The following is a 27,079-nucleotide window of genomic DNA, read 5'->3' as shown; positions in this document are numbered from 1 at the left end:
TATATTACTTCGAAAAAACAAGATACATAAAAGTCAGTTTTGCAGCTGACGGGGCTGCGTTCACAAATCGGACGCAGCCCTAAGTGGAAACAAAAAGCTCTCTCTCACGGAGGGATCAGGCGGGTGTGGATAAACAGCTAGAGAGGCGGTGAGTAGCGCCACTGAAGGCCCTGAGAAGTATGCTCGAAGAAGAGGCCCTGCGTATCCCAATCTCGGAGGAAGCGTCTCCGCTTCTCCCGGCCAGCCCGGGAATCCCCCTGGATCTAGTCCCACTGGCCTCTGAGCGTGTGGATAATCTCGCTCCAGATGTCGGCCATGACCTGGACAGTCGAAAGAGAGGTACCACCGAGGATCTGCGCGCAGCGCGAAGTCCAAATGTGCCATCCGACGATGCTGCTAATAATCTCCCAGACTGGCTGCCTCACCTGAGATCCTGTGTCCGCCTCTGCCAAGTGCTGCGGGATGCCCTCAAGCGGCCCCCAAGTCCCCTGTGTGATAAGGAACATAGGGTCCTGCGGGCCTGCCTCGAACAACTGATGATAGCCAGGTGTGGTGCTGCACCAGCAGAACGCGCCCCAGGTGATCAAACCTAACTCCGGAGCTGTGCGAGTAAGGATCCCGAAGGCCCACCTCCACACGTCCTGGGCGCGAGTGCAGCTCCACAAGCAGTGCTTTGGTGACTCCTCGTCCTCATGACAAATCTGACAGAGTCCATCCTGACCAATCTGCCGCAACCAGCTCCCCACTGGAAGACCCTTGTGGGCGAGTAGCCAAAGGAAGTAGGAAATCTTCCGCGGCCGCCAGCTCTCCCATAAGGTTTTCCAGAAGGCCTGCAAAAATAGCCTGGAAATACCCTGAGAATACCAACTGGGCCGCTGGGTGGGCGGTCGGCTCTGCATCCTCCCGAGAACTCTCTTGCCCAGTTTCGTGCTGTAAGCAAAGAAAGGGGTCGGCCCCTGGCTTGCCACAACCTCTGGCCATCTCCACTCACCTGGGTCCCAATCAAGCTCTGACAGGGCCCGCCCCTCCCAAAGCCAAAGGCGCCATAGCTGCAGTTGATCCTGCTCTATACTAGGATCGATCCGCCAAACCTTCCCCACGAGGCCTACGACACGAACCCTCTGCCACGAGAGAAGGGGGTCGATGAGCACACCCTCTCTCCTAAGTCGGCCATCCCCCAAAACCGCGAAGAAGGATACAGAGGTGTCGTCCAGCCTGCCTGCAACCACCAGTGGGATGCCACGAGGGGTGAACTGTCCAAGCAAACGGGCATCACCAGGCATGAGGATCTGAATCTCGGGTGGAACCAACCAACCAGCAGGAATCGCGCCATCTATCTCTGTGCGTCTCATCTGAGCTCCACGGACATCTCCGGCTGCGGCTGCTAGAGCAGCGGTCTCCAAGTGTCTGTAAGTGTCCCTCCAAACTCGAAGGGACCGGGCAGGCCCCCGCATCCAGTCGTCCCATGAGATATGTGACCTCTCCCCCAGCTGAAGGCCCAAGGCATCTCTGACCTGATCGTTCCAGATGAGCGGCTGGCGGTCAATCTCCTCCTGACTGCTAGGAGGCGACTGGAGGAGACTGAGACGGAGTCGCCTCCAAACTGTGAGAAGGCTACGAATGAGCGGGGAGCGGGGGCAAGTAAGCGGTGCAGAGGTGAAGATCCACCGGAGGGACGGTAGCCACTCTCCGCCTCGGCGCGGGACGCAAGAACTGATCCCCTGCTGAAGTAACATCTTCCACGTTTGCCCCCCCGGGGTCAAACCGCGGATAACTAACTTGCCCAGCAGGGCCTAACTCTGAAGCTCCGGATCAATGACCCCCAAGCCACCCTGAGTCTGCGGAAGAATGAGTGTCTGCCAGGCTACCCTGGCTCTGGTATCTCTGAGACCATCCCCCCCAGACCACAGGAAGTTCCGGACCATCCTCCTGAGCTGTGCCACGCAGGATCGCGAGAAGCACCAACAAGAGGCCACATACCAAGCCGTGGCCAGGAGAACCTGGTTGACTACAAGAGCACGACCTGCAAGAGATAGCTTAGCAGTGCTCCAGAAAGCCAGCTTCCGTCGTATGGAATCTAGCACCGGGAGAAACTGCTGAGCTAGCATGATGTCCAGGCCGACCTGAAAGCCGAGATATCTAGTAGTCTGCCCTCGCGGGATCCATCTGAAACCCAAAAACCTCCCCCACTATGAGCATGCCCCAGGGTTTGTGAGAAAACCAACTGATTTGTTCCAGTTGATTTTCGCACCGGCTGCCGAACAGAAGACCTCTAAGGCCAGTCTCACCCTCTCCAGCATCATCTCATCATCCTGAACATACAGCGCTGTGTCATCTGCATACTCCGAGTCCAGGAGCTCCGTGTCCTCCCTGATGGGAAGGCGAACACCCCGGATCCTTGTCGACCTCGCCCGAAGATAGTATGTCATCGCCTCGGCGAAGAAGAGAAACAGGTAAGGAGCGAGGGGGCAACCCTGACGCACTGATCTCTCCAATCAAAAACGTTCTCCCATCCTGCCGCCGATGATGACCCTGCCGGAAGCTGTCCTGTATAATGCTGAGGTATCCTGAATCCATCCCACTGGAAATCCAAGTCTCTCCAACGTACCCTTCAGGAAGGACCAGTCCACTCGATCGTAGGCCTTCTCAAAGTCGAGAAGTAGGATGGCTAAGTGCGACCCGCTGTGCTGAGCCCACTCCGTCGCCTTTGAGAAGGTGAAGACATTATCCAGGATACTGCGATCCTGAACAAAGCCTGTCTGAGTGTCATGAATGAGTTCAGGTTGTAGTGGCCGAACTCTGGCACTGATCATCTTGGCAAGGATTTTACAGGCAATGGTGAGGAGAGTGATCGGGCGCCACTGACGGATCTCCTGTCGATCTCCCCCCTTCGGGATGAGGCAGATCAATCCCGAAGAGAGGCTCTCTGGCATATGACCGCTGCTGAAAATCCTCTGGAGGGCTGCTAGGAGGGGCTGATGGATCTGATCCCAGAAAGAGGTGAAGAAAGCTCTAGAAAGCCCATCCTCACTAGGGCATTTCTGCCCATCGATGGCCATCAAGGCCTCCTGCATCTCGACAGTGGTGAATGGTGCCATCAGCGTCGCCTGCATGCTGGGCTGAACAAGGGTCGGAATGTGCCTCCACACCTCCTCGCGGGAACGTCTAGTGCGGGGGGCAAGCTGCTCCTGCTGGAAAAGAGTCCTGTAGAAGTCGGTAGCCAACCCCAAGACCTCTTCCTGGTCCGTAATGATGTGCCCCTCCGCTGTCCTAAGACTCCGGAGCTGGTCACCTGCTGCCCTCTGGCCATGCGTCCTGAAGAACTCTTTGCTCATCCGGTCGCCCTTCCGAGCCCAGTAGGAGAGAGAGGCATGATAAGAAAACTCTGAGCGGCGCTGGAGAGTCTCCTCAAGAAGGGCTCTGGCTCGAAGGGCCTGGATCCGAAGCTCCTCCGAACCCGGAGCTGCCTGCTGGAGCCGCTGAATGGAGGCGAGGTCCCTACGAAGAGCTCTCTCTCTGCCCCACCACTCCTGGCGAACCTGAAGGGCTGCGAGTTGGCAAATCTGGCTGGACTCCTGTAGAGCCTGCGCCACCGACTCTACCAGATCCACGCACCCGCCCCAATCTCTGTCCCAAAGGCTACCGATACTACTGCGCACCTCCTCCCTAGAGAAGATGGAATCAGGAATCCTGCACGAACGGGGAGGAAGGGACTGAGCTGCCGAGTCTAGTGATAAGAGCACTGGCGCGTGATCGGAGAGCGTCGTCCCTGGCACTACACCCACCTGACCACCTCTGCTGATGGCCCAATCACTGATATAAAATCTGTCCAATCTCTCCAGAAGTCTGCCCCCTTCCCTGCGGAAGCCCCATGAGAAGTCCAAGCTCCCGTGCCATCGACGGAAGGACGGGTCTCTCCAGCTGTCCCTACCTCCTGTCGCGAAGAGAAAGGAGTCCCAAGCGGACTGCTCTGCCTGAGCTATACCTGTAAACTCTGGTCCTCTGCCCTGCTGGTCCTCCAAAGTCTCCAGATTGTTGAAGTCACCTCCAACAATCCACGAATCCATGTCTGGGAGAATCTCTGTGAGTGTCCTCCAGAAGGTGGCTCTGCGTCGGAGGTCTGTGGGTGCATAGATGTTGAGGATTCCTATTTTGGAGCCCTCCAACTCTAGGCCAACCCAAAGTGCACGGCCTGGGATCAACGTACCATGGCCAAAAACTACCTGGGCAACCGACTCGCAAACGGAAGTGCAAACACCGCCACTCCTCCCTTGTGCACCGATCGAGGGCTCCCAATAAGTGTGCGAGTGTCCAGGGAGGATCTTCCGCAGCTACGGGTATGAGCCACTGAAAGCTTATGCTCCTGGAGCAGGAGTATATCCAAGCGACCAATCACTGCTGGTTGAAGTTCCTGTCTCAAGATGAGCTTCCTAGGACCACGGGTGCCAGAAGAATGAAACCCGTTCACGTTCCAGGAGACAAGGTGTAAGCTCATGATGAGGACTGGTAGGCTGTGAACAACTGTCTGCTCGCGGCCGAGGTCGAGGAAGAGGCTGGTAGTTCGGAATGAAGGCGCTGACGCTTCTGTGAGAGTTTGGAGGGGGAGGCGGGGTCATCCTGCCCGTTCTTCAAAACTTTTAGTAAAGGCGTGAGGCCTTTGGTGCCATGGACAAACACTTTCTCGAGCCAACTTGAGATCTCTGAAGTAGTCATCCTGTAAAAGGCGCAAAGTTTCTGTGGTGTCCAGGCTCTGACATCCTGGGGGAGGGGCCACGATAGAGGGGGCCTGAGGATCACAATCAGTCTGAAACGCTTGGCGGCGCATCGCCACCGCAGGCGCACGTCACCCTCGGACCACTGAGTCTCGAGAAGTTGTCCACCCGTCGGGCCTATCCAGGAGCAGATTTGAGCGTGCGTCTGCTCTCTGAGAGCCTCCCAGACCGAGTCGTCTGTCCAAATCTCGGTGCCGTCGTTGAGAAAAGTGAAAGCAAAGCTGGGGCCATCCCTCGGGGCCAAGGCTGCGATCTTCCCATCCGCCCCTTTACGGAGCAGGAAGATACTGATGTCGAGGCAAGCTGGGAAGGTCTCGAGGTCGGCCACATCCAAGTAATCCCAGGGACCGGACCTGTAGAAGTCGCGAGGAAGCTATCTCTCCTAGAGCTGAGGCCCGCCATAATCTGCAACTGAGGGGGCCGGGCTAGCTGACAAGGAAGGCTGCTCCAGGGGTGGTGCAGTCTCGGGGTGTCCTGCTTGGGGTGAGGGAGGGGAAGGAGGCTGTGGGGTAGGCGACACAGACTCCACGGAAGCAACTAGCGGGGGGGCGGAGGTGGGAGAGTGGGGGCTTCACGCGGCTGAGAAACCATCGGTGAAGCTGACACTGCGGAAGAGCTGAGAGAGGCGGGGGAGGAGGGATGGGACTGGGGCTGGGATTGGGGCTGAAGAGGAAGAGGCGGGGGCTGAAGAGGAAGAGGCGGGGGTTGATGCTGCGGGTCGGAAGAAGGGGACTGCGGCTGGGGTAGGGGCTGGGGCTGGGTGGGGGGGAGCTGGTGGGGATCGGAAGAGAGGGGGACCTGAGGCTGCGGAGGGCGGGTTACAGCCGAAGAAGAAGCTCTCCCTGGACCCTAGGGCGGCTGCCTGTCAGGTCTCTGAGGCGCTGCTGCCGGCTGGGTAACCTCTGCCTCCTTGCCTTTGTCAGAAGGCTTCTTATTCTTTCCTCTTTTCCTTCTGACCTCGGTCCAGCCGCCAGCCACCTCTGGACCGGACTCTGGCTGCCTCTGCTCTTCCTGCCTGGAGGGAGGGGGAGGGGGAGGGGGCTGCGGGGGGGGGGCCGAGAGGAGCTGGAGAAGCGCGGACAAGCAGCAGCCAGGTGCCCAAAGCCATGACACCTCAGGCACTGGCCAGGCTGTTCTGTGACTACCATGCTCAGAGTAATGCTGCCAGCATCTGTCACAATCTCAATCACTGCAGGGAGGGACGCAGGATCTGCCACGGCCACATGGACTTTGGGAGCTCCTGCCGCAGCGACCGTGTCGACAAAAGTGTCAAGCATCACCCAGCCAAAGTGGGAACCCAGGTCCCTGACTATCGGCCGCAACTCAGCAGCAAGGCCTGGAAATACTAGCGTCACTGGGTGGCGAGGTATGCGGAAACGAGCATCAAAGTCCGCTGTGCTAAATCCTCGGTACCAAGGGACTATCATGATGATCTTTCCATCCATCGATGTGGGGGAACCAGCAATCAGGTTGCTCGTAGCTTTCGCAGTGGAGAGTTTAAGCCAGAAGATGCCCCTTCCCATAAGGGCCACCTCCTCGATGTGGCTATCCTCTAGCATAAGCGTGGATTGAAGCCAATCCCTGATGGCTAGTCTGGAGGGGGAGTGTCCAATGACTCTGCCATAGACTGAAGTGTGGGCAAAGTCATTGGCAACCTGTTGTACCTGGGACGACTGTTGCTCTGTCAAGATCACGCGGTAGGCTTCTGGAGACGGGGGGTCCGGCTGGGCCTCCGGTTCCAGGCAGGGAGCTGCCATACCGCCAAGACAAACTACGAGAACTCCGATGAGGAAGAGGCTGCCACCAAAAAGGGAGGAGTTAGACGAGGGTGGAGCCTGGGTGTGGATGAGGAAGCGGCGAGTGAGGCGAGGGCGAGGGCGAAGGCGAGGAGAGGCGAGGGCGAAGGCGGGGGCAGAGGCGAATGCAAGGGCGAGGCGAAGGCGAGGGCGAGGGGCGAGGGGCGAGGGCGGAGGCAAGGGCGTGGAAAGGGCGGAGGGCGGAGGCGAGGGCGAAGGGCGGAGGGCCGAGGCGAGGGCGTGGCGAGGTGAAGGGAGAGGCGGTGGCGAGGTTGGGCGGGGGCAAGGCGGTGGCGAAGAACGAGGGGGGCCGCAAGGCGGGGGGGCGCAGGCGAGGCGAGGGCGCAAGGCGAGGGAGGGCGTAGGCGAGGCGGGCGAGGCGAGGCGGGCGAGGCGAGGGCGCAGGCGAGGCGGGCGAGGAGAGTAGGGAGGTAGAGGCTATGGCGAGGGAAGGAGGGCTCGCAGGAGCTCGAGATGCTCCTATTCACAACTTCAAATCTTGCGCCATTTCTTGGTCATCATAGATGCAATTAATGTGATCATCGGGGCAGTGTTACAGCAATAAGAAAGACCCGTGGCTTATTATAGCCGAAAGTTGAATGACGCCCCTAGAAAAAATCCGTCTATGATAGAGAATTAGTCAAAGTTATTCAGGCATTGAAGCACTGGAAGATGTTCTTGTTTCATGGTTTAAATAGATCATCAAGCCTTGAAATGACCTCAAACAACGCCAAGCTCACATTGGAGTGATCGGCAGTCCAGATGGAGTCAGATTTTTCAGCAGTTCAGGGGTACGATTGAATATGTCCCTGGAAAGAACTACTTCGTTGCCGATGCTCTCAGTCGAAAAACATGAGGGGGCAACTGTGCTCGAGATCTGAGGAAAAGACCTTGGTTGTATGAAGGCACAGTATGCCGATTCAGTGAAGTTTGGTACTTAGTACCAGCTAGCCACAACTCTTGCACCCGGCCATTACTTAATCCAAGATGGGTGGTTTTTCTACAAGCATAGATTTAGTGTGCTTAAAGGCAAGCGGCAAGCTCTTCTCCATGATGCCCATAACTTCCTAGCAGGTGGCCATGGTGGCATCAACCATAGTTTTTTCCATACGTCACCATATGCATACTTCATACGAGTATGGAAGTATGATTGGAGTATGGTTGAGCCCCTGGGGCTGAAACATACGTGACTCTAATTTTACCCAAAAAAATTTAAAAAAATATGCATTCTGCACATTACATTGACATAGAGCTACAAAACTTGAAACTTCAAACTTGTATTACTATTAAAGTCATGATTCATGAAAGAGTCGAGCCTTCAGAGACCAGAGGCATCTAGAATCTGGATTCTGATACATAGTGTCAATGATAGATCAATACTACATCAAAACATCATGATCAAGATTCAAAGGTAGTAGGTAGTACTAAGTAGAAACTTGGAAGTAGGTACTACACCACAACATCATATAGGAAAAGGTTGCCACAGCCAGGAAACAAAGCTGAAAATTGAAATGCATCACGATTCACAACCGATGAGGCTCAAGCCTCAAGCTGCACCCTCATCCTCATCCTCTTGCTCATCCTCATTTGCATCAGTGTCTTTCTCCTCCTCCTCCTCCTCCTCATCACTATCATCCTCATCTGTCTTGCCATGGGACTCCAAAAGAGTAGAGCTGTTTGAAGCTGCACCAACATCCATCCTTCCTGTAACAATAGGGGCTGCAATCTCTTCTCCCTCTGTATCCTTTTGCAAAGTGAGCAACCTGTCATCATCCTTCTCCTTGTTGATCATTTCCAGGGTGACCTCTATCTTCTCAAATCCCGTTTCCTTGATTTTTGGAGATGAGACACAAATTAGTATGGATGTATACTAATTTCTCGGTATTCTTCGGAAGCAGCCTATTCCTTCTTTTAGTATGGATAAGGGAAAATGTGCTCCAATTCCTCTCACAAGGAGAAGCACATGTGCCTTGTGAGAACACTCGAAGAGCCAATCGCTGCAAATTTGGTGTGTGAGCCCCAAATGTGTCCCACCATTTCACCCCCTGATGCATTCTCTTTTCATCCTTCGCAATTGCATGAGCAAATGTGCCTGACATGGACTTGTAAATATCCAACTCATCACATAATGTGCCTTGGCTCTCAACATCATACTTTGTGTACCGCTCTATGACATCCATCCCCACCCATCATGCACCTTCTTGTCACCATCTGGATTTTTTTGTCTCTGAATAGGATGGAGAACAAAACCTGCAGCATGCTAATGAAGAGTGCATCATATCCCATCTATCAATACACAAGGCTTTGACATTAGCCAGCTTTGAGATTTCAATTCCATCAAGAGTTGCTATCTTCTCCACCATCCGATCAGTGAGCCCATATACAAGTCCCATGGTAGCCCCTTCAGTATCAGCTAGGCGAAGGATCTTCAAAATAGGTGCACAAAGCTTCACAATGACTCTTGCATCCTGCTAGAATGAAGCACCCAATATAATAGAAGACACCTGTTATGCCTTCATAGTACGTGACACCTTATTCCTGCAATACTCATCACTAACAACCATGCGGTGCAATCATTGTAAACCCTTTCATCCAACATGTTTGCTAATATGATAAACATGCAAGCAAATCGTGCTTGTGTAGGATTCACTAATTCCTTCTTGCTGAAATTTCTATACAAAAGGCAGGACCAAGCAACGCCTAATGGGCTGGGGAAGGCACCTTTTATAGGCAGCCTTGGCCCCTAGGGCTGCTAAATCAAGCCCTTCCAGCCAGTCAACTAGCTGACTGCTGGTCGGCCTGTTTGGGCTGGGAAAGTGGGGCCCTACAGCCCCCTATATAGGAAGGGCCTTGCCCTCTCTTTTGGCATTCAGTCCTCAGCCTTCCTTGCAGCAATTCAGCCCTTGTGCAGCTGATTGGCAGCACAACAGTTCAGGGCTTAAGTCAGCACAAGCAGGGAGGTTTGATTTTTTTAAAATAGCCGTTTATTAGCTCTTTTCACAGCTTTTTCTCTCAGCTCTCATCTCTCAGTTCTCAGCTCTTTCCTTCCCACAGTTCTACTGCATGTCTGTGGACAGCACTAGCCTCTTCGATAGGTCAGCTCTCCATGTTCAAGGTGTCATCCTTAGAGTCACGTCTGTGCAGTCTCAAGGAGTGTGTTTTGTATTTTCAAGTTTTTCAAGTTTAAAGCAAATTCTCCTCTATATGGGGCGGTGGTGGGTGGGTTCGGTGGGTATAGGGACCCAATTTGTTGTCGACTCTGTTTCTCGAACCCTAAACTCTCTCTCTTATGAGCATGAGGGCAACGGTGAAGGGCACCAGGGCCCTCCTAGATGATGATCTCACCCTTCCACAACAGGAACATTGGAGGGAAGGAATGGTGAAAGTGGTGGCAGCAAGGCAGGAAGAGAAATGGGCCTATATGGTAAAGTGATCATCTGCGAGAGAGAAGATAGAGTAGAAAGAGAAGAGAGGAGGAAGGTGAAATATACAACACATGACTGTTTTGGGGGCTAGAGATGAGAGCACAATGCGTAATACAAATGGCTGTATGGAATTGCACTGGAACCCTCTCGTCTGACCCTTGGGGTTTCTCATAAACATACGCTAACAGGGATGTGATCTTTTACACAGAGGCCCATGAGAGCCCAGAGAGGGGATTGCCCATAGTGACAGGATATATATGTGAATCAGCTCATAGAGAGGAGTTGCGGAGAGAAATCGACATTTGAGGCTCGGGAGGGGTGGGAGTCCTCTTTAGGTCACATATGAGACCCTATATATTTGTGATGAGGAAGGAGGAGCATTCATGCCACATGTGAGTACGAATTCAGCCACTTGCCACTTGCCCGATTTTCATTCCGGTATGCTACTTCCCCGCAGAAACATCATCATACATATGAGGTTACCACAGAGGGTCATAGGCTATAGCCTGTATGGGACGATATTTGACGATATCTTGGAGTTCTCTAGATAGGGAGAGATCCTACTTTTGAGTGACTTTGATGCGTGTACGGGGGTTAGATAGGTGGGCCTACTTGACTTCGAGGTTGATGCCCTCAGAGTATCGGAGATAGACCCAACAGAGCTTGGGATAGCGAGACTTTCAGAGGATGTACCACACATCACTGGATATGGCTGACATCTATTGGATATGGGAGTAGTTCCCAAGCTGATTATATACAACGGTCTTCTCAGATGGCCGTTGTCAGGAGGGCTCACGTGCTTCCCACACCCAACTAGGCGCTAAGCACTCCTATCTGACTTTAAGCATCTCAACCTCCACGTGAGCTACTAGACTCACTCAGGGATTATGCAGACCTTGCCCATGCCCTAGACACTCTAGTATTAGTGGTTTAGGATTCCGAAGTCAGATACTTTCCCATGACTCGATCTACATCACACTCCCGAGTTGGAACATGTCCCAGAACCCATGGTTTGATGATGATTGTGGAGAGATGAGAAATACGAGAGCAAGCCTTGGGGCACCTTGAGGCATAGCGGATATCATGCCGAGTGGATCGCTAGGAGAGACGAGCTTTCTTCTCACATCGGATGGATGAGGTGATTAGATCTTTTTGAGGGGGAGATTCCACCTTTGCATGGGGGCTCCTTTTTGAGGATAAGTCACCCATTCCTATCACCGATCCAGGGGTCTGGCACACATGCGACTTCACTCTACGATGTCCCGATGCAGGCATTGCCGGACTTGTCCTCCTTACCCAGGACCACCACGTTCTCTTTGTTCACTGCACCGATGTAGGGGCTGCGCTATGCCGGCTCCACAATTTGAAAGCCATGGATCATGATGGGTTGAGGACTGAATACTCTGCACATGGGCATGAGATCTAGGCTCCGAACCTAGCAAAGATGTTTAAAAATGCGGTATGTCATGGCTTTCCTACTGCTTGGAGCACCACTACTATTGAATGCAGGGGACCGTATGGATTTGGGGAACTACAACACACTCATGATAGGCCATACACTGACCAAGATACGTGGATCGGTGCTAGAGCAAGCGATCAGCTCCTGTATTGAGGCACATGGTAGCGGGCACTGGGACATGTGAGTTTTCGATGGCAGCATTTCACCCTTGACCACATCTTCACCTTACAAGCAGTCATTGAGGAGGCGAGATCCAGTTCCCAGAAAGTCTATGCTTGCTTTGCAGACTTTTGGAAGGTTTTTGACACAGTGCCACGAGCCCGCATGATACAGAAGATTCGGGAGTCGCATATACCAGGAGTCATGATCTAGGCCGTGATGAGCTTATATGAGTCTATCAGAGGGAGGGTGTGTGCGCTTGGAGGTCTATCAGATGGATTGAGAGCTCGATCGGAGTGAAGCAAGGATGCCCCCTCTCTTCGATACTCTTTGGGCTCTACATTGCTGAGATCATAACTTTCATCTACCGCCTAGCACGAGAGGGATCCTTGCTTGTAGACGTGATGATACAAATCTTGCTAGACACGGATGACATAGTTTTCCTCTAGGATTACAGCGACAACTTGAGGCTCTAGAGGTGTTTTGCAAGGGGAGAGACTTGACGGTCAACCTTGGCAAGACTAAGGTTATGATCTTCAACACCTCATGAGCAATACTTTAGTGGCACAGTCTCACATACCAAGGGGAGCCAGTGGAGATAGTACAACATATACCTATCTTGGGGCAATTTTCGTGAGGCCCATCTTGACGATGACAAATGCAGCTCGGGCACGACTCACACAAGTGCAGGGAGCTCTATACAGAGGCCCTAGTATCTGAAGGACAGATGGGTTACTCATGCGTTGAGGATTGCCATAGGAGAGATGTGGGTCTCGTCTCAAGGTAGGGAGGGTTGCAGACACACCTTGAGAGCAATGGGTTTGCAAGCTATGCATACTGGCAGCAGTGGAGACAGAGGAGCACTTCCAGCTAAAAAATGCATTTTGGGGGGGGGGGGTATGACCTAGCAAGCAGCTAGGAACACAATGGAGTCTTCTAGAGGAATGGAGACACCTTGATCCATGCATTTGAAGAAATTGAAGGCTGAGTTTAGGCCCAAGCTGAGGTGTGCAGAAGGGTGTATTGTCTCGCACACCTGTAAGATCTTCAGGTACTAAGGTCTTTTGAGTGTAATACACATATAGGATGCTGCCACTTACCCCAGCCTGCTTTGTCCCCACTTCCCTCCTTCAAATTCTATGGTGAAAGAGCAGTCTGTAGGACTGCTTGAAGGTGGCCATAGTAGCCTGGGCCTGCCCGGCCACATATGTTACTGCGTTCCCGTATCCTTGTTGTGGAAATGACTGCTGTCCATTGCGTCTGCAGGTGAATCGTTGCTGCAAATCATGCAACTTGCTGTGTCCTATTGTTGCTGGCTATGGCCAGACATTCATGGCATCCGATGCATGCAACACTCCCTTCTGTGGAAGTTGGAATTGTACTAGTCGAGGTAGTAAGGCCTCCTGTAACTTCATGGGCATCTTAGCTATAATCTGTATGATAAGACAGTGTCCAAAACTCTGATCAGTATGCTTCAAACACTTTGATGTCCATGATCTCCTTATGGGTGGGTCTTTGGTATGATTCTGTGAGGAGTGATGTCTAGGGGATCTTGCTTGTAAGGATAACGTGTACTGGTGGAAGATACTTCTCCCATAGGTCCTGTGCATCACTGCCATAGCTCTTAAGTACTTCAAATGTCAATCTTTGTTTGACCACCTGATTCTGGGTGAAAAATGTTAGACGGAAGTTTTGGAATAGAGACTTCTACAATCGATTGGTGAAGTTGGGGAGTCTCAATGCATGGTGATTGCTTAGGGATTTCACATGTTGGGTACCAGTACATGATGGTAAACTGCCTCGATGTTGCCTTTTCATGTAATCTGAATGACAGACTTACTGAATCAAAGAACAATGTTCAGACACATCCTATTTATGATCTCTATAGTTGGTGGCAAATACTGACAATGTTCATGTTAATCTGCTCAATGGGCTACTTAGTCACCTGAAGGATGGCTGCCTCTTATGATTACCTTCACTTTGATAGATTTGGCATTGGGTTGGCGTATGAGAACAATTCTTATGGTAAGGAAATGCTTGAAGGCTGACGTCCACTGAGCCACATATAGTTAGATATGGTCTCCTAGTTCACCACCATAAATCCTCTAAAGGATTTCCAAGTGACACCAAATCTCCATAAACGTCAAGACTACTTGAAGCTCATTGGCTGATGCCATGTAACACATGAATTCAGCCAATGCATGCGGGGTGCCCACATTGTATATCTTCATTGATTCTCCAAGTGACACTTAAAGGTAGCCACAGGTCTCTTCCAATCCTTACAAACCATGATCACGTAAAATATCAAGGCATATAAACTGTCACATGAAATGACACAATGAAAGACTCCTTCGAAGGTCAGGTTTCCAACATTCCTCCCTTAAGCTGAGGAGGAAATTGTCATCCTACTTCAACATGTATCCACTTGCTTGGTACTATTTCTTTTTGTTTTTCAAAAGTATGCTTATTAAGAAATGAAATGTTTTCCTACTGTTCAGTTACGGACAATGGGGATTAGGTCTAGCATTTGAGGGTGGACCCCCTTGCTTAGGGTTATGGGCATTAGTGACCCACAAGAGTGATGGCCTCTCTTTGAGAGGGACATCTGGAAACCACACCCCACCTGAGTACCCAAACATGGGACCAATCAAATGCACAGATTGCATACTGACCTAGGAACCATTCAAGAGAATGTTCCTTGAGCTTTGGGTGTGGGCCTGGCAGCATGCCAAGAGTAATGGAGATACAAGATAAGACGACAAACAAATGAGCTCAGTATGGCTCAATTATGACCTTAGAGTACGTCAATAGAGAGTCCAAGCTGTTAGGAACCCGTGGGTGCGATCAGAATTGAATTCTGACAACTTTGAAATTTTAGGGTTTTTGGGAGTGACACGTGGCAGTTGACACGTGGCAGACTGCCACATGGAATCTGAGCTGGCAGGTCAGTCCACCTGTCCCACACATGTGGCAGCATGCATGGCAAGTGGCAGGGCATGCAGGCCAAGTGTCTGGCCCCAAATCTGGTAGATTTGGGGCAGGTTGTGGGCTGTCCTCTTTGGGACTGCAGCCCACCAAAAATCTGGGACAAGTGTCCACCTTCCACTCTAAGCCTGGGGGGGGGGGGGCTGAGCCTATAAAAGAAGGCCTCTCCCCTTCATTCCCCACATGAAAATTCGTCACTTTTCTTCTCCCTCCTGCAGCAGAACCTCTCCAGCTCCTTGGGTGCAGCCAGCTTCTCCCCAGGCCATTCTCTCACCTCAGCAGCACTTTCTCTCTCTACAGCAGCACACTCTCTCTCTACAGTTCCAGCCCCACCTCTCCAGAAATCTGCCCCCTCTCAGCTCTTTTGGAACAGCAGCAGCATCCTCTCTCCTTCTCCTAGCCTGAAGCAGCCACAGCCCCTTTCTCTCTCCTGCTGCAGTATTTCACTCTCTACTGCAGAATTTCTCTCTCTACTGTTCCAGCCCATTCCCCTTGCAGAAATCTGCCTTTCTGTGCACCTCTGGAACAGCAGCAGCTCCTCTCTTACATCCCCTCCCTTGGGATCAGCATTGGCACTCTCTCTCTACAGATATCACTCCATAAAGGCTTTCTCTCTCTAGCCTACAGGCTGTTTTTTCTAAGCTGTTTTCATTCCAGACCCATTTCCACACTCTCCTCACCCAAGGCAGCTTCAGAGGCATCAAGGACTTCATCTACAAAAGGGTCAAGTCACGAAGGGAGTCTGTATTGTCAAGTTTATCTCATTTACAGCACTATTTCATGTTGTTTCTACTATCTTTCTAGAAACTAGTGCTTGCCTCTAATGTTGGATGTAAGTGGTGACATCTGGCTCTCCAAATGTGCCAAGAGGAAATGCTAGCCAAAATCTCCCAAGAGGTGTCCACTGAAACATGAGAAGCTCTGAAGGGAGTAAGTGGTACTCGCAATCATTTCATTCAAACGCCTTTACAAAATCCGTTGTCTGAATTGATAGAAAGCACCGAGTAGTTTACAGAAATTGAAACAAAAGTTGAAAACAAACACCTGAATAATGTAGAAGAACACCTGAACAAAAAACGTCTGCCCAAATAGGGCTGAGCGAACCATATAAGAAAACTAGCTTGAGATAGATGGTCTTTTAGAGAGAATCTTTATCTTCAAACATGCTATCAAAACTTGCTCACAGATCACGACCAGCCTTTTGAGAATCGACTCCTTTGCACATAGTACACTCATCCTTTTCATAGATGCATTTACCTCATCCTCTACAATCTGGACATACATTCTGCATCTGCTGTATCGTATTAGAACGAAGATGGCGAATGGAGATTTTTATGCCAACTCCTTGATAACTAGGACAGTGACAACTTGGATCCCCACCCTTTCCACTTTGAACATAAAATATTTCTTGATAATAAAAGCTCCTTTGACGTTCCATTGTAAAGATCTTTGAAGGAAACCTTGAGAGGGTGCCCATCTTGTTCCTTCCTTACTGTGCGAGCTCCTCTACTAATGCCTCCACAATTGATTTGAATTCCATAATCCTTCTCAGAATCTCAGATCCTCAGGACCTCTCGTTGCTTTGATACCAAATGAATGAAAAATACTGAGATATTCAACCACAACACAGTCTCAGTTTCCTTAACCAATATTCGTAGTTCATTATGAGAACTCGGAGTAGAAATCACATGTGAAAAAAGAGAAGATGACTATACAGTAAAGTGGACTGGAGTGACAACTTCAACTCGACCACAGCTCACCTATTTTTGAGATTTCGATTGTTACAAGACTTAGGACTAGAAACTAGAACCTATTGATTTGGCTGATTCTTGGATGCATGATTCTCATTACGCTACTTCGTCCCATGCCTTCTGTGGCCTGAACCTATGCTTGAATCATGGCTGCATACCTCCTTTGTAAATCTGCCTCGATATTCCGCCTTAAAAGAATCAAGTAATTGTTGAAGCTCTTGCACTTCCTTCTCTCTTTCCACATATGGATATTAGGGAACTGCGTCCACCTCTACCACTGCCTTTGAATGCTTGGAAGTCTTTCGTGGGTTCATGGCGACGGTCGCCTTGGCTGCCAGGGTTACTTTCTTGGTTGCCCCTCCTTTTAAGATTCCTAGAATTTACCATGGTAACAAAAGACCAGACACAGATGTGACTCAATCATGCACACAAGGGATTCCTTATGATTACCCAGGGTGGAATTCTAAGGAGTACTAAGTCCTTGAACTGGAAAGGATGATAAGGCTCTGATACTTGTCAGAGTTGTGCTTACACAGAAGCGTGATTTCCAGTCAAATAACTTAATAAACCTAGAATTTTAGAACTTTTATAAATTCCACATAAAAATGCCACAATTTTAAATGCATTCACACCACATATCAATAGGAAAATAAAAGAGATAGAGACAAGTACTCTGGCACCCAACTGGGTGAGAATGAGGCTGCTTCCCCCAATTGGGTAAACCCAATTGTATTTTTTAGTATATTAAATGATGCTTAGCCTCACTACAATGGTAGAGTACAGATCTTTGGACAAAACCCCCTCTAGGAAATCCAGAGTTCCAGACCAAGACTCAAATATAGGACTATTACAATGATCTTTCTTTTCAAAGTGGGACTCAGATGTACATATGACTGACAATCATCCAAGAGAGTAACCACTGGCAGTCCCTAGCCTGGTACTAGGTGGAGAAAGCCACATAAAATGGTCTTGGTCCTCCTTATCCCTGAAACACGAGAAACTCAGATTCTACCCGTTAGGGTTAGTAAAGAAACCTGACTCTGGAAAACATAGCCCACAACAGAAGTAGCTAGTGTTTTCAACCTAAACGAGGTTAGAACCTTTTGAAAACGAAGGGAATAGGTTCAGTATAAATAAAATCAGTTTTAGAAAGCCCTATTACTGAAAAACGAAATCTGAAAATCACTTTCTGGTAGCCTGAAAGACAAAAAACGGAACTGAATACGAGAAAAATAGCGCGTAAAAGAAAGTGTATTGGTTGATAAAAGTGAAATACGCGAATAATACTTGCCCTGTGACTTGTCTTGGGCCTTGGAAAGGAAGAAAGGTAGGCTGAAGAGCAATCATGAAGTTGGACAGCAGGAGGATGACTAGGAAGAGGGCGAATTTGTAAAGAGAGCAACAGGGAGAGGGTTCAAATTTGCAGATGGAGCAATCAATAGGAAAACCAGAAGGTTGGACAGGGCAGCTAAGGTAGAGCGCTAGGTCAGCACTGTCAGTAGTGTAGCAACATGGAAGAGCCCTGGTGGGGCAGGCTGGGATAAGGTGTCCAGCAAGAGAGAGAGGAGATGGCAGCGAACTGGAGCAGTAGCAGCAGCTTGGAAGGCTATGGCGGCAAGGTGGAAGCTGTTGCGCAGCAAAAGGAAGAGGAGATGGCCTAGCTGTGGAGGATTCTGAATGAATTCGTATGAATCCGTGTGGTTAGGCTAGGCCACTATTTTACAGGAGAGCTAGGGCTAGCTTTTCTAAAGATAAGAAAGCTAAAAGCAGAAAAACTAAACTAGCTTTTTGGAAAAGCAAAAAGCAGAAAAGCTAAAGTAGCTTTTTGGAAAGCAAAAAGCAAAAAAGCTAAATTGTCTTTTTAGAAAAGCAAGAAGCAGAAAAGCTTAACTAGCTTTTTAGAAAAGCATCAACTTTTAATAATGTACTACTTCAATAACTCTATGAATATGATTATTCTTATTATTATTATTATTTTACCCTTCACCAAGGTTAATTAATCTAGAGGCCTAGGAGTATCAACCCTAGAACCTAGACAACGTGTATCTAGCTCTAGATAACTCAGAATTCTACCAAACTGAGACCAACTTTTAGCTCTCGAAAGGCTCTCAGAACTAGATACTTAGGGACTAGGTTTTGAGATCACTCCCAATGCACAAGCCTATGCGATCTAGATCTGTCATTGACTAAGCATCATAGCTCAACACACCAAGGCTCACCCCCAAGGCCGCTGAAGGTGTCGGGGAGGAATGGTGTCATCAGTCTCGTACGGCATGTTGGTAATTTAATACTAGGTGGAGGGTGATCCGGTAAGGTAGTCGATCGACTGGTAACTTCACTAGTGTGAAGTCCACCCCATGCACTAGCTTCCCACATCTTGTCATTGGATGTGACTGTGATGGATACTGAAGATCCATGGCCATGCTGAAGATGGCAAAGAGAGAGACCGTGCTGAAGACGGTAACAAAAGACTATACTGAAGATGGAAAACATAGGCCATGCTGGAGATGGCAAACCAAGATTGTACTGAAGACCGTAGATCACATTGAAGGTGATAGAGCCACGCTGAAGGTGGCTAGTCGCGCTGAAGGCGATAGATTGCATTGAAGGCGATGGATCACACTGAAGGCGATGGACCACACTAAAGGCGATAAGAGCTTTGATGTCCGGAAACGGTCATAGTGAAGGTGACAAGTGCTATACTGGAGATAGCAATGCATGGTGATCAGCCATGAAAAGAGAGTACTCTGAACTGCCGATGAAGATGTGCACATGGTAGCAGAAGATGCCCGGCCGGGATGTGAAGTCTTGTCACAATAATTCACATAGAAGAATACACACATATGGTCAGTAAAAATGAGATTGCAAGAAATTAAAAATAATGATCCAATATAGGGCAGTGAGAAAGAGCCATGTTACAGCTGAGAAGAGGAATCTTATTTATACTGGACCCAGCTGTAGAGGCCTGGCACCTAACCAAAACATATGGGAGTATCTTGGACCGACTTTCATTAGGAAATGCTTGAAGGGCAGATGTCTCCTGCTCACCGCCACCATGAGTCCTCTACAGGGTTTCCAAGCGACTCCAAATCTCCAGAAATGTTGAAGTTCATTGGTTGAAGTCATCTAACAATGAAGATATACAAAGTGGGCAAACATTGAAGATATACAAAGTGGGCATTCAGGATGCCCACTTTGTATATCTTGTCACATGAAATGACACAATGAAAGACTCCTTCGAAGGTCAGGTTTCCAACACTTTGATGTCAAAATAAGGTTTTGCTATTCAGTAACTAGAAGTAAGCAAAGAAGAAGCAGGCTTGCAATGGCAATAAAACATTTTGGCTGCCTTGAGTATTTTGAATGATACTCTTCTTTGCTATCTTTAGCACTTCAAGGATTTGCTGCAGCATATTGTTTTCACTCTGATGTAGCATTTTATTTCCTCGCAACACAACCCTTGTCCTTGCATGGATATATGTCGAAGATTTAGGGACCCATTCATGTATTAATGCATAGAAGCATCATTCAATTCTATACTCTTTTTCCACAAATTTATGTGTCCCCCAGGAATCTAGAATTTCTTTAAAGACGACTTCATTTTTATTGCTATTTTCTGTTCTATTTCTGTCTAACCTTCCTTGAGGAACCACAAACTTTGCCTGGTTGACGGAATTTTGTTTAAAAAAGAAACCCTGCTGTGTTTATCTGTTCATTCTGTAAGTCAAAATTTAGTACTCATTTTAGAACATCCTTGATATTAACACCTTTTATAACGTGATGCAGTGTGCCTGGACGGTAGCCCACCTTCATACCACTTACATAGGGGAAGAGGATTGGGTATTAATAATTGGCTTGTCCATCTTGAGGTCAGTTTCTTTTGGGCAGACCTTAGCTAACCAATACGTTTGTTTGAATATGCTATGGAAGTGCTGTGAGAAGACCTTGTTCTGTTCTTCAGATTTTTATGCACTTTTGAGGCATTCTTATGCTTTATATTTGACTTCATTGTGGTATTGAATCAATGTTACAGGGAGGGGGATGGTGCTCAAGCAACCAATCATGTGTATATCGGTCTCAAACAAGGTTGGGATCTTCAAATTTTATGGAAGACAGAATAACATTTGGTGGAAGCTTAAGTGATTCACCTGCAATTAACCCTGGTAAAAATAATCTTCCCGTTTGAATTCTGATGTATTGAAGGCAGAGTGGAGTTGGAGACTTAAAGACGTCATGAGCGGTGATCATAGACTTTTTGTGGTATTGTCATAGCGGAAGAAAGACCAATCAACCAAGGAAAGGGGTGTTGCAGTTTAATTGTACACTCACACACTGTTTTTTTTTGGGTGTGAACTCTATTTGTTTTTATGTTTCGAAAAGCAGTACCCAGATAGGAGACATGCAGCTACAACATCAGAACATCTCATTAAATGACAAGAAAGCAAGGCAGTCAAGATCCTGAGCATGTAGACTATCGCTGTAAAGATGCTCGAAAAAAGGTAATACTTGGCAAGGGATGGATCACCAAAGACCCTATGATTTCAGTCCTTCCATAGGGTCCATAGTGCCCAATAGCGAACCCATGTAAAGAAAAGATCATACCCATACCTGACAGGGTGAATCGCAAACAACTCGAATTGCTTGCCAAAGCAAGCATTAGAAAAACATGCCTGAAGACATTGCTATAGAAAAAGAAAGTAGTCACTAGTTTCAGGGAAATTCCAAAAAAGATGAGGCATAGACTCGCGCATGGATAGGCATCGATGACAAGTAGTAGGAGCAATGTGTTGGCGTGCCAAGATCTGTCCAAATGAAAGCACCCAAGCATGACTTGCCATAAGAAAATCTGTTGGCGAAGGAGGAGTTGAATCGCAAACAACTCGAATTGCTTGCCAAAGCAAGCATTAGAAAAACATGCCTGAAGACATTGCTATAGAAAAAGAAAGAAGTCACTAGTTTCAGGGAAATTCCAAAAAAGATGAGGCATAGACTCGCGCATGGATAGGCATCGATGACAAGTAGTAGGAGCAATGTGTTGGCGTGCCAAGATCTGTCCAAATGAAAGCACCCAAGCATGACTTGCCATAAGAAAATCTGTTGGCGAAGGAGGAGTTTGCAAGCCCATATTTTGCTGCAACCTTTTTCTTGACCATCGAGAAGTATGAGTTATGGTCAGATCACATTCTCAATCCGATAAATATTGTCACTTTGCCTCTTATAGTGCAAACCTTTAAAAACATCCTTGGAGAAGTTAGAAATATTGCTGTAGAGAGTGCATAAAGAACGCAAAAATTGAAAATGTGGGATCACCAAAGACTATGATTTCTATCCTTCCATAGAGTCCAGCTTCGTCAACACCCAATCAGTTTGTTGGGAACGGGTGAGTTCCCAACCTAGAGGATAGCCGAGTACACACACACACACACACACACCACACACTTACCACACACACACACACAGACACACACACACACATCTTTTTTTTTTTTTTGGGTGTAATCAATCTGTCTTTATATTACAAAGATGCTGTCTCCAAAGCAGAGATCAGCAAGTGCTACAGGTGGGCTTTGTTGCTCTTCATGACCTCTCCTATTTTTTTACTTCGTTTTGCCCGCCCCCTCCGCTGTATTGTCAATACTGCTTCTACTTAGTTGAATCTGCTGTTAGTTCTAAGTTCATATAGCGTCTACTTTGTTGCTTTTGGCGTAAGTTTTCTGCCCTTCTCTATAGCTGCTGTGTGTTACAGACGTGTCCTTTGCTGTGTGTGGGGTTTTTCTTGCTGGAAATGGACACTCTTCAATACAAAAAGGGTGACCTCAAAGGACGTCAAGTTCTGGTCACTGAAGGTATGGAGCCTTGTGTCAATCTTGAATTGCAGCCTTTCTTAGATACATTGCAAGAGGGATTCTCTAAACCAATCAAGCTAGTGGTTTGTCCCTCATGATCACTTGGGAATGTGAATCATTTTTGTGTGTTGTGGGACAATGATAAACCCAATCCACCACATGTGGCTTTATAGGTTGATATACCGGGTATACCATCCCAACAGGTTTTTGTAAAATTGAAATGGGGCGAATTTTGCAGGATCTTGTTTTGAGTGTGAAAAATTTAGACGTATGCAATATGAGTGTCCGGAGAGGAGTGATCGGAGGAAGTGAGACCTTTGCTTGGGCCTGCCACATCTTTTGTTGAAACCTCCCCCTGCAGCTGCACGTCCTGCCATACAATGAAATTGTGGTTTGGGGAATGCATCCCCACCCTTGGTTCCTGAAAAAGGTAAGGCTAAGATGCCTCACCTTCCAAGACAAGGGATAAAATGACATCTAGGGAGAAAGCCCCTCCTGACTGTAAATATGTATATATGGATCAAATGCTTTCCCAATAATGTTCGGTCCATTGTAATATAAATTAACGGAGGCTGGTTTAGGATTACATCAACAGTGAGAATCTGCATATTGTCTGCTTGCAAGGACATAATGAGTACTTTTTGGCTGGCCGGGAAGGTTACTTTGCGGATTTCCGCATATTTTACGCTGGTCTTCATTTCTTTTCAGGGGTTGCTGTGTTGGTACATCATGATTTGCAACCACAAGTGGCATAGAACGATCCACACGGTCGCTACCTCATTGTGCAATGCATGATAAGTGGGAAAATATATGAATCCGCTTCAGTCTACGCCTCTCGCTCTTCCGTTGTTCGTGCTGACATGTGGCATCATTTGTCTGCTTATCCATGGAGGGGAAATGCTTTTCTTTGTGGGGATCTTAACAATTTTCCATATCCCAGGGAGAATAGTACTTATCGATCTCACATGCTGCAGAGAGAACGAGATGTTGGAGTCATATGCGTGATACTTTGCATGCTTGTGATTTATGGCAGCACTTGATGCCTGATAATCTGGATACACGTTCCATCATAATGCTTTTACTCAGTATTGGGCTTTGCAGCCGTAGTTGGCATATAGATCCACACGGTCGCCACCTCATTGTTCAATGCATGATAAATGGGGACATACATGAATTTGCTTTGGTTTATGCCTCTCACACGTATGCTGTTTGGTTGGAAATGTGGCATCATTTGGCCACTTATTTGTGGCGGGGGGAAATGCTTTTCTATCTGGGTATTTTAACTATTCCCTTGCTCTTGAGGACAATAGTACTCATCAATCTCACATGCTGCAGAGAGAATGAGATGCTTGGGGTTGTATGTCTGATACTTTGCATGCTTGCGATTAATGGCAGCATCTCATCCTTGCTAGTAATGGATATAGATTCCATCATAATGCATTTACTCAATATTGGGCTAGACTAGATGCGGTACAATTTGATGATTTCACTTGTGAGATGGCGTTGAATTATTCTCTGCATTTATTGGATCACTTTCGGGTCTTGCTTTTTGATCTCCTAGTGCATGGTGGATGTTGAAAAATCATTCGAAGCCATTTACTGGGATTTTATTGCGGATGGTATGGCTCGGTTGGGTTTTAGTCCCAAAATGTAGAAAATCATTTACTGGCTCTATGAAGATGGCATAGTATGTTGTTTGTTGTTTGAAATCCCCTCTTCTTGGACATTAGGCTGCTTTGTTCGTCAAGGCTGTCCTCTCAGTGCTTTATTATTTGCTATTGCTACTCATCCACTGTTGAGCACATGGATGCTTGGTCTTGCAAGGCAGTCTGTCTCCTCAAGGGCAGTTATGTTTGCTTGCCTAAGATGCATGGGGGCTTGAACATCCTAAAATGTTCACATTCATGTGCTAACTCACAAGGCCATGTTGTTGCTCACTTTTTGGAGCAACATTAGCCCTGGACAGTAATGTTTTCTCATACGATTGGTTGTCTCCGTACGAAGACCTTTGAGCATTGGACTTCTACTATTCCAAATGTTATATTCGGGCATTTGCATGGTTTTCATTCCTTGTTGTCCTTTTTCTACCCACTTGCTCTATGGTTGACAATAGCTTCTGGTTCATTTATGTTGGTGAGGTCGCCCTCCAAATCCTGGGAACACCCTCCGCCTGCAGGATATCAATTGGAGCCATGTGTTTGATGCTTCTTTGGCTCACCTCGAGCATTGTAAGGCATATTCTTGCATTTTTGGGTATTTCTACGGTGGATGATGTGGTTGATCAGCGGGGCTGCATACACTCTTTCCCTCAGGGCTGTTTGGGAAGGCATCACAGGTCTATTTGGCACGTTATTGCCACTATCTTGCAACCTTTTTAGCCCATTCCCCACCTATTTTCAGATCTTCCTCTTTTCGATTGGAAGTTTGATCGGGTGCTTCCTGATTTCTCCCCATTCTCCTTCGGAGATCTATCAGCCAAAAAAGCCTACCATTTCTTATTTCCACAGCCATGCATTCAGGAGCTTGGAAATCATTTCTGGCATCTCGACGAGTCTCTTGCTTGGTGGAAGACTTGTCTCTGACGTATATGTAATGCAGTAAGCTTCCTTTCAAGCAGAGGATGTTCTTGTGGCGCTGTTTAGTGGGTGCACTACGTGTGGCTTATTTGATGGCTGCCAGGCGTATTACTTCCTCGGTGTTCCCTTCATGTTCGCATCCCAGGGAGACTGTGCTGCATCCTTTCTAGATCTGTCCTACTGCTTGTGATTTTCTTCTCAGATTGGAAGCTTTTCTTCATGCCCACTTTCCTAGGATCTCCTTTGGTGGGCATTTTTGGTTGTTTGGTAGATATGCTTGTACACCAGATTATGCTCAGCTCGTTCACTGGTATCACTACTGGGCTTTGTGCTCTCTATATCATGCCTGCCACACTCAATTGTTTAGGCACTCCTCGGTGGATGTTTATGCATTTTTCCGTTCTTCTTTCTGTTGGTCTCTCCAAGATGCCCACTATCTTGGGGACCCTTCTACGGCTCAGCTTGAGGTGTTTTCCTCTTTTTTAGTTCTTCTAGTAGTAGTTGCTCCATCCTGGGGCAGCTATGAATGTTACACTTTATTATAAATGAAACTGTGCTTTCCCAAAAAAAGTTGTGTGTGTACACGCATCTGTGTGGGCACACACATTTATATATGTATGTTTGTGTGTGCACGGTTGTGCATTGCATGCGCATATCATGCTGTTTCTGTCCCAAAGACACATTTCAAAATTCACAAAGAACTGACTTTTGCTCTTTTCAAATCCACTCGTGTGGAGTCCGCTAGTGTTGTTGGCTGTTCCTTTTTGCACTCTACACCTAAGATTCACTTACGTCTAAAATAACGCCAAAATGCACCAAGGAATTGCCAAAAATTGAGACAAATCTGCAAAGATCTCAATGAATTCGTAGGAAGTGAATTGTGCAGCAAAAATCATACTTTTTGCTGCAGATGATGCACTTTACCTTCTCTTGTTGGTTGCTTCAATCCCAGCGCCAGGCTTTAGGTGCACTATGTTGGGAGCACATAAAAGGAAAAAGTAGGAGAAATCAGCCTGCTTTCTTCAAGATTCTCTCACAATTCGGAGGACAGTAAGTTCAAAGTGTATGAAAGGAACACACAACTAGACACAATTAGACTTATGTGAGTTTCCACAATCCTTGATGATGTGGTAGTGCCATGGGGGAGGTCAAAAAGTTTTATCAATCCAGTAAGTTGCCCTAACCAATCTCAACAGTTGTCAGAATTTCAAAATGACCACTTGTAGGTCCAAAACTGACAGCAGAATTAAGATGAAAAATGAGCATTACCTTTGAATGCATATTCCTCTAGGCAACATATGAGCGTTGCTACATGAGGCATGGAGTCAAGGTCTTTTTAAAATGTACAAAGCAACATCTCTCTTGCTAAAGCTGCTTGGCCTCCTTTATGAGAGCCCAAAGGATTTGATCAGAACAGGTGTATTCAAGCCCTATGATTCGTGTCTATTTACAGTATTAATCATTACATTTATGATTGGGGGTCGTATCACCTTGGCTTAAAGAGAAGGTGTATTCAAGCCCTATGATTCATGTCTATTTACAGTATTAATCATTACATGTATGATTGGGGGTCGTATCACCTTGGGGCTTAAAGAGAATCTTGGTGTGGAGTTCTTCAATTATGTGCTCAAGTGATTTCTATCTCTGAGCATTGCTGCATGAGGCATGGAGTCAAGGTCTCCCTAAAATGTACAAAGCAACATATCTTTTGCTTATGCTGCTTGGTCTCCTTTATGAGAGCCCAAAGGATATGCTTAAATAAGTGTATTCGAGCCCTATGATTCGTGTCTATTTACAGTCTTAATCATTACATTTAGGCCTTTGATTGGGGGCCATACCACCTTGGGGCTTTAAGAGAATCTTGGTGAGGAGTTCTTCAATTATGTGCGTGATTTCTATCTCATTTTCTTTGAAGCTGGTAGACAAGCAACGTGTTTGTGAACTTTTTTGAGCTTTCAGGCTCCAACATGATTATGTACTTTCATGTATATTTTAGTAGTTCTTTTTTAAATATTGACCACTGTTTGCCCACCTTTTCAGACTGTAGTCTTTATATCATTTTCAATGGTGGAAATGGTATCAACTGTTTTCCACAATAGTGTTGTGTCATGTTGTTCCTTCCATTTATCAACTGTCTGGGTACCTCTGTGTTACAATAGAAACACCCCTGACCACACGACGACAGGCGTTGACCACCTGTCGACAGGTGTTGACCACATGTTGACCATGTGTCAACACAAGTCAGCCAGACGACATGAGGAGTTGATCACACGGGTTCATCCAGGAGTACTATCCGAGGCAACCATGCGT

General features: G+C 47.7%; 1 protein-coding gene across 1 annotated transcript in view; it reads left to right on the top strand.

Annotated features, from left to right (window-relative positions):
- Positions 1–27,079, top strand: part of LOC147884106 (pectin acetylesterase 8-like) — a 123,629-nt gene that overhangs the window by 9,114 nt on the left and 87,436 nt on the right. Inside the window, exons 2-3 of the mRNA XM_087399137.1 lie at positions 20,134–20,216; positions 20,381–20,510. Of these exons, the coding sequence (XP_087255263.1) occupies positions 20,134–20,216; positions 20,381–20,510 (213 nt within the window). The remainder of the gene's footprint in view (positions 1–20,133; positions 20,217–20,380; positions 20,511–27,079) is intronic.

The sequence above is a fragment of the Dipteris shenzhenensis genome, chromosome 27 (genome assembly GCF_047967505.1).
Source record: "Dipteris shenzhenensis isolate YYH24624 ecotype China chromosome 27, Dip_SZ_1.0, whole genome shotgun sequence".
In the NCBI taxonomy this organism is placed as follows: Eukaryota; Viridiplantae; Streptophyta; class Polypodiopsida; order Gleicheniales; family Dipteridaceae; genus Dipteris; species Dipteris shenzhenensis.
This window is presented reverse-complemented; position numbering and strand designations above follow the sequence as displayed.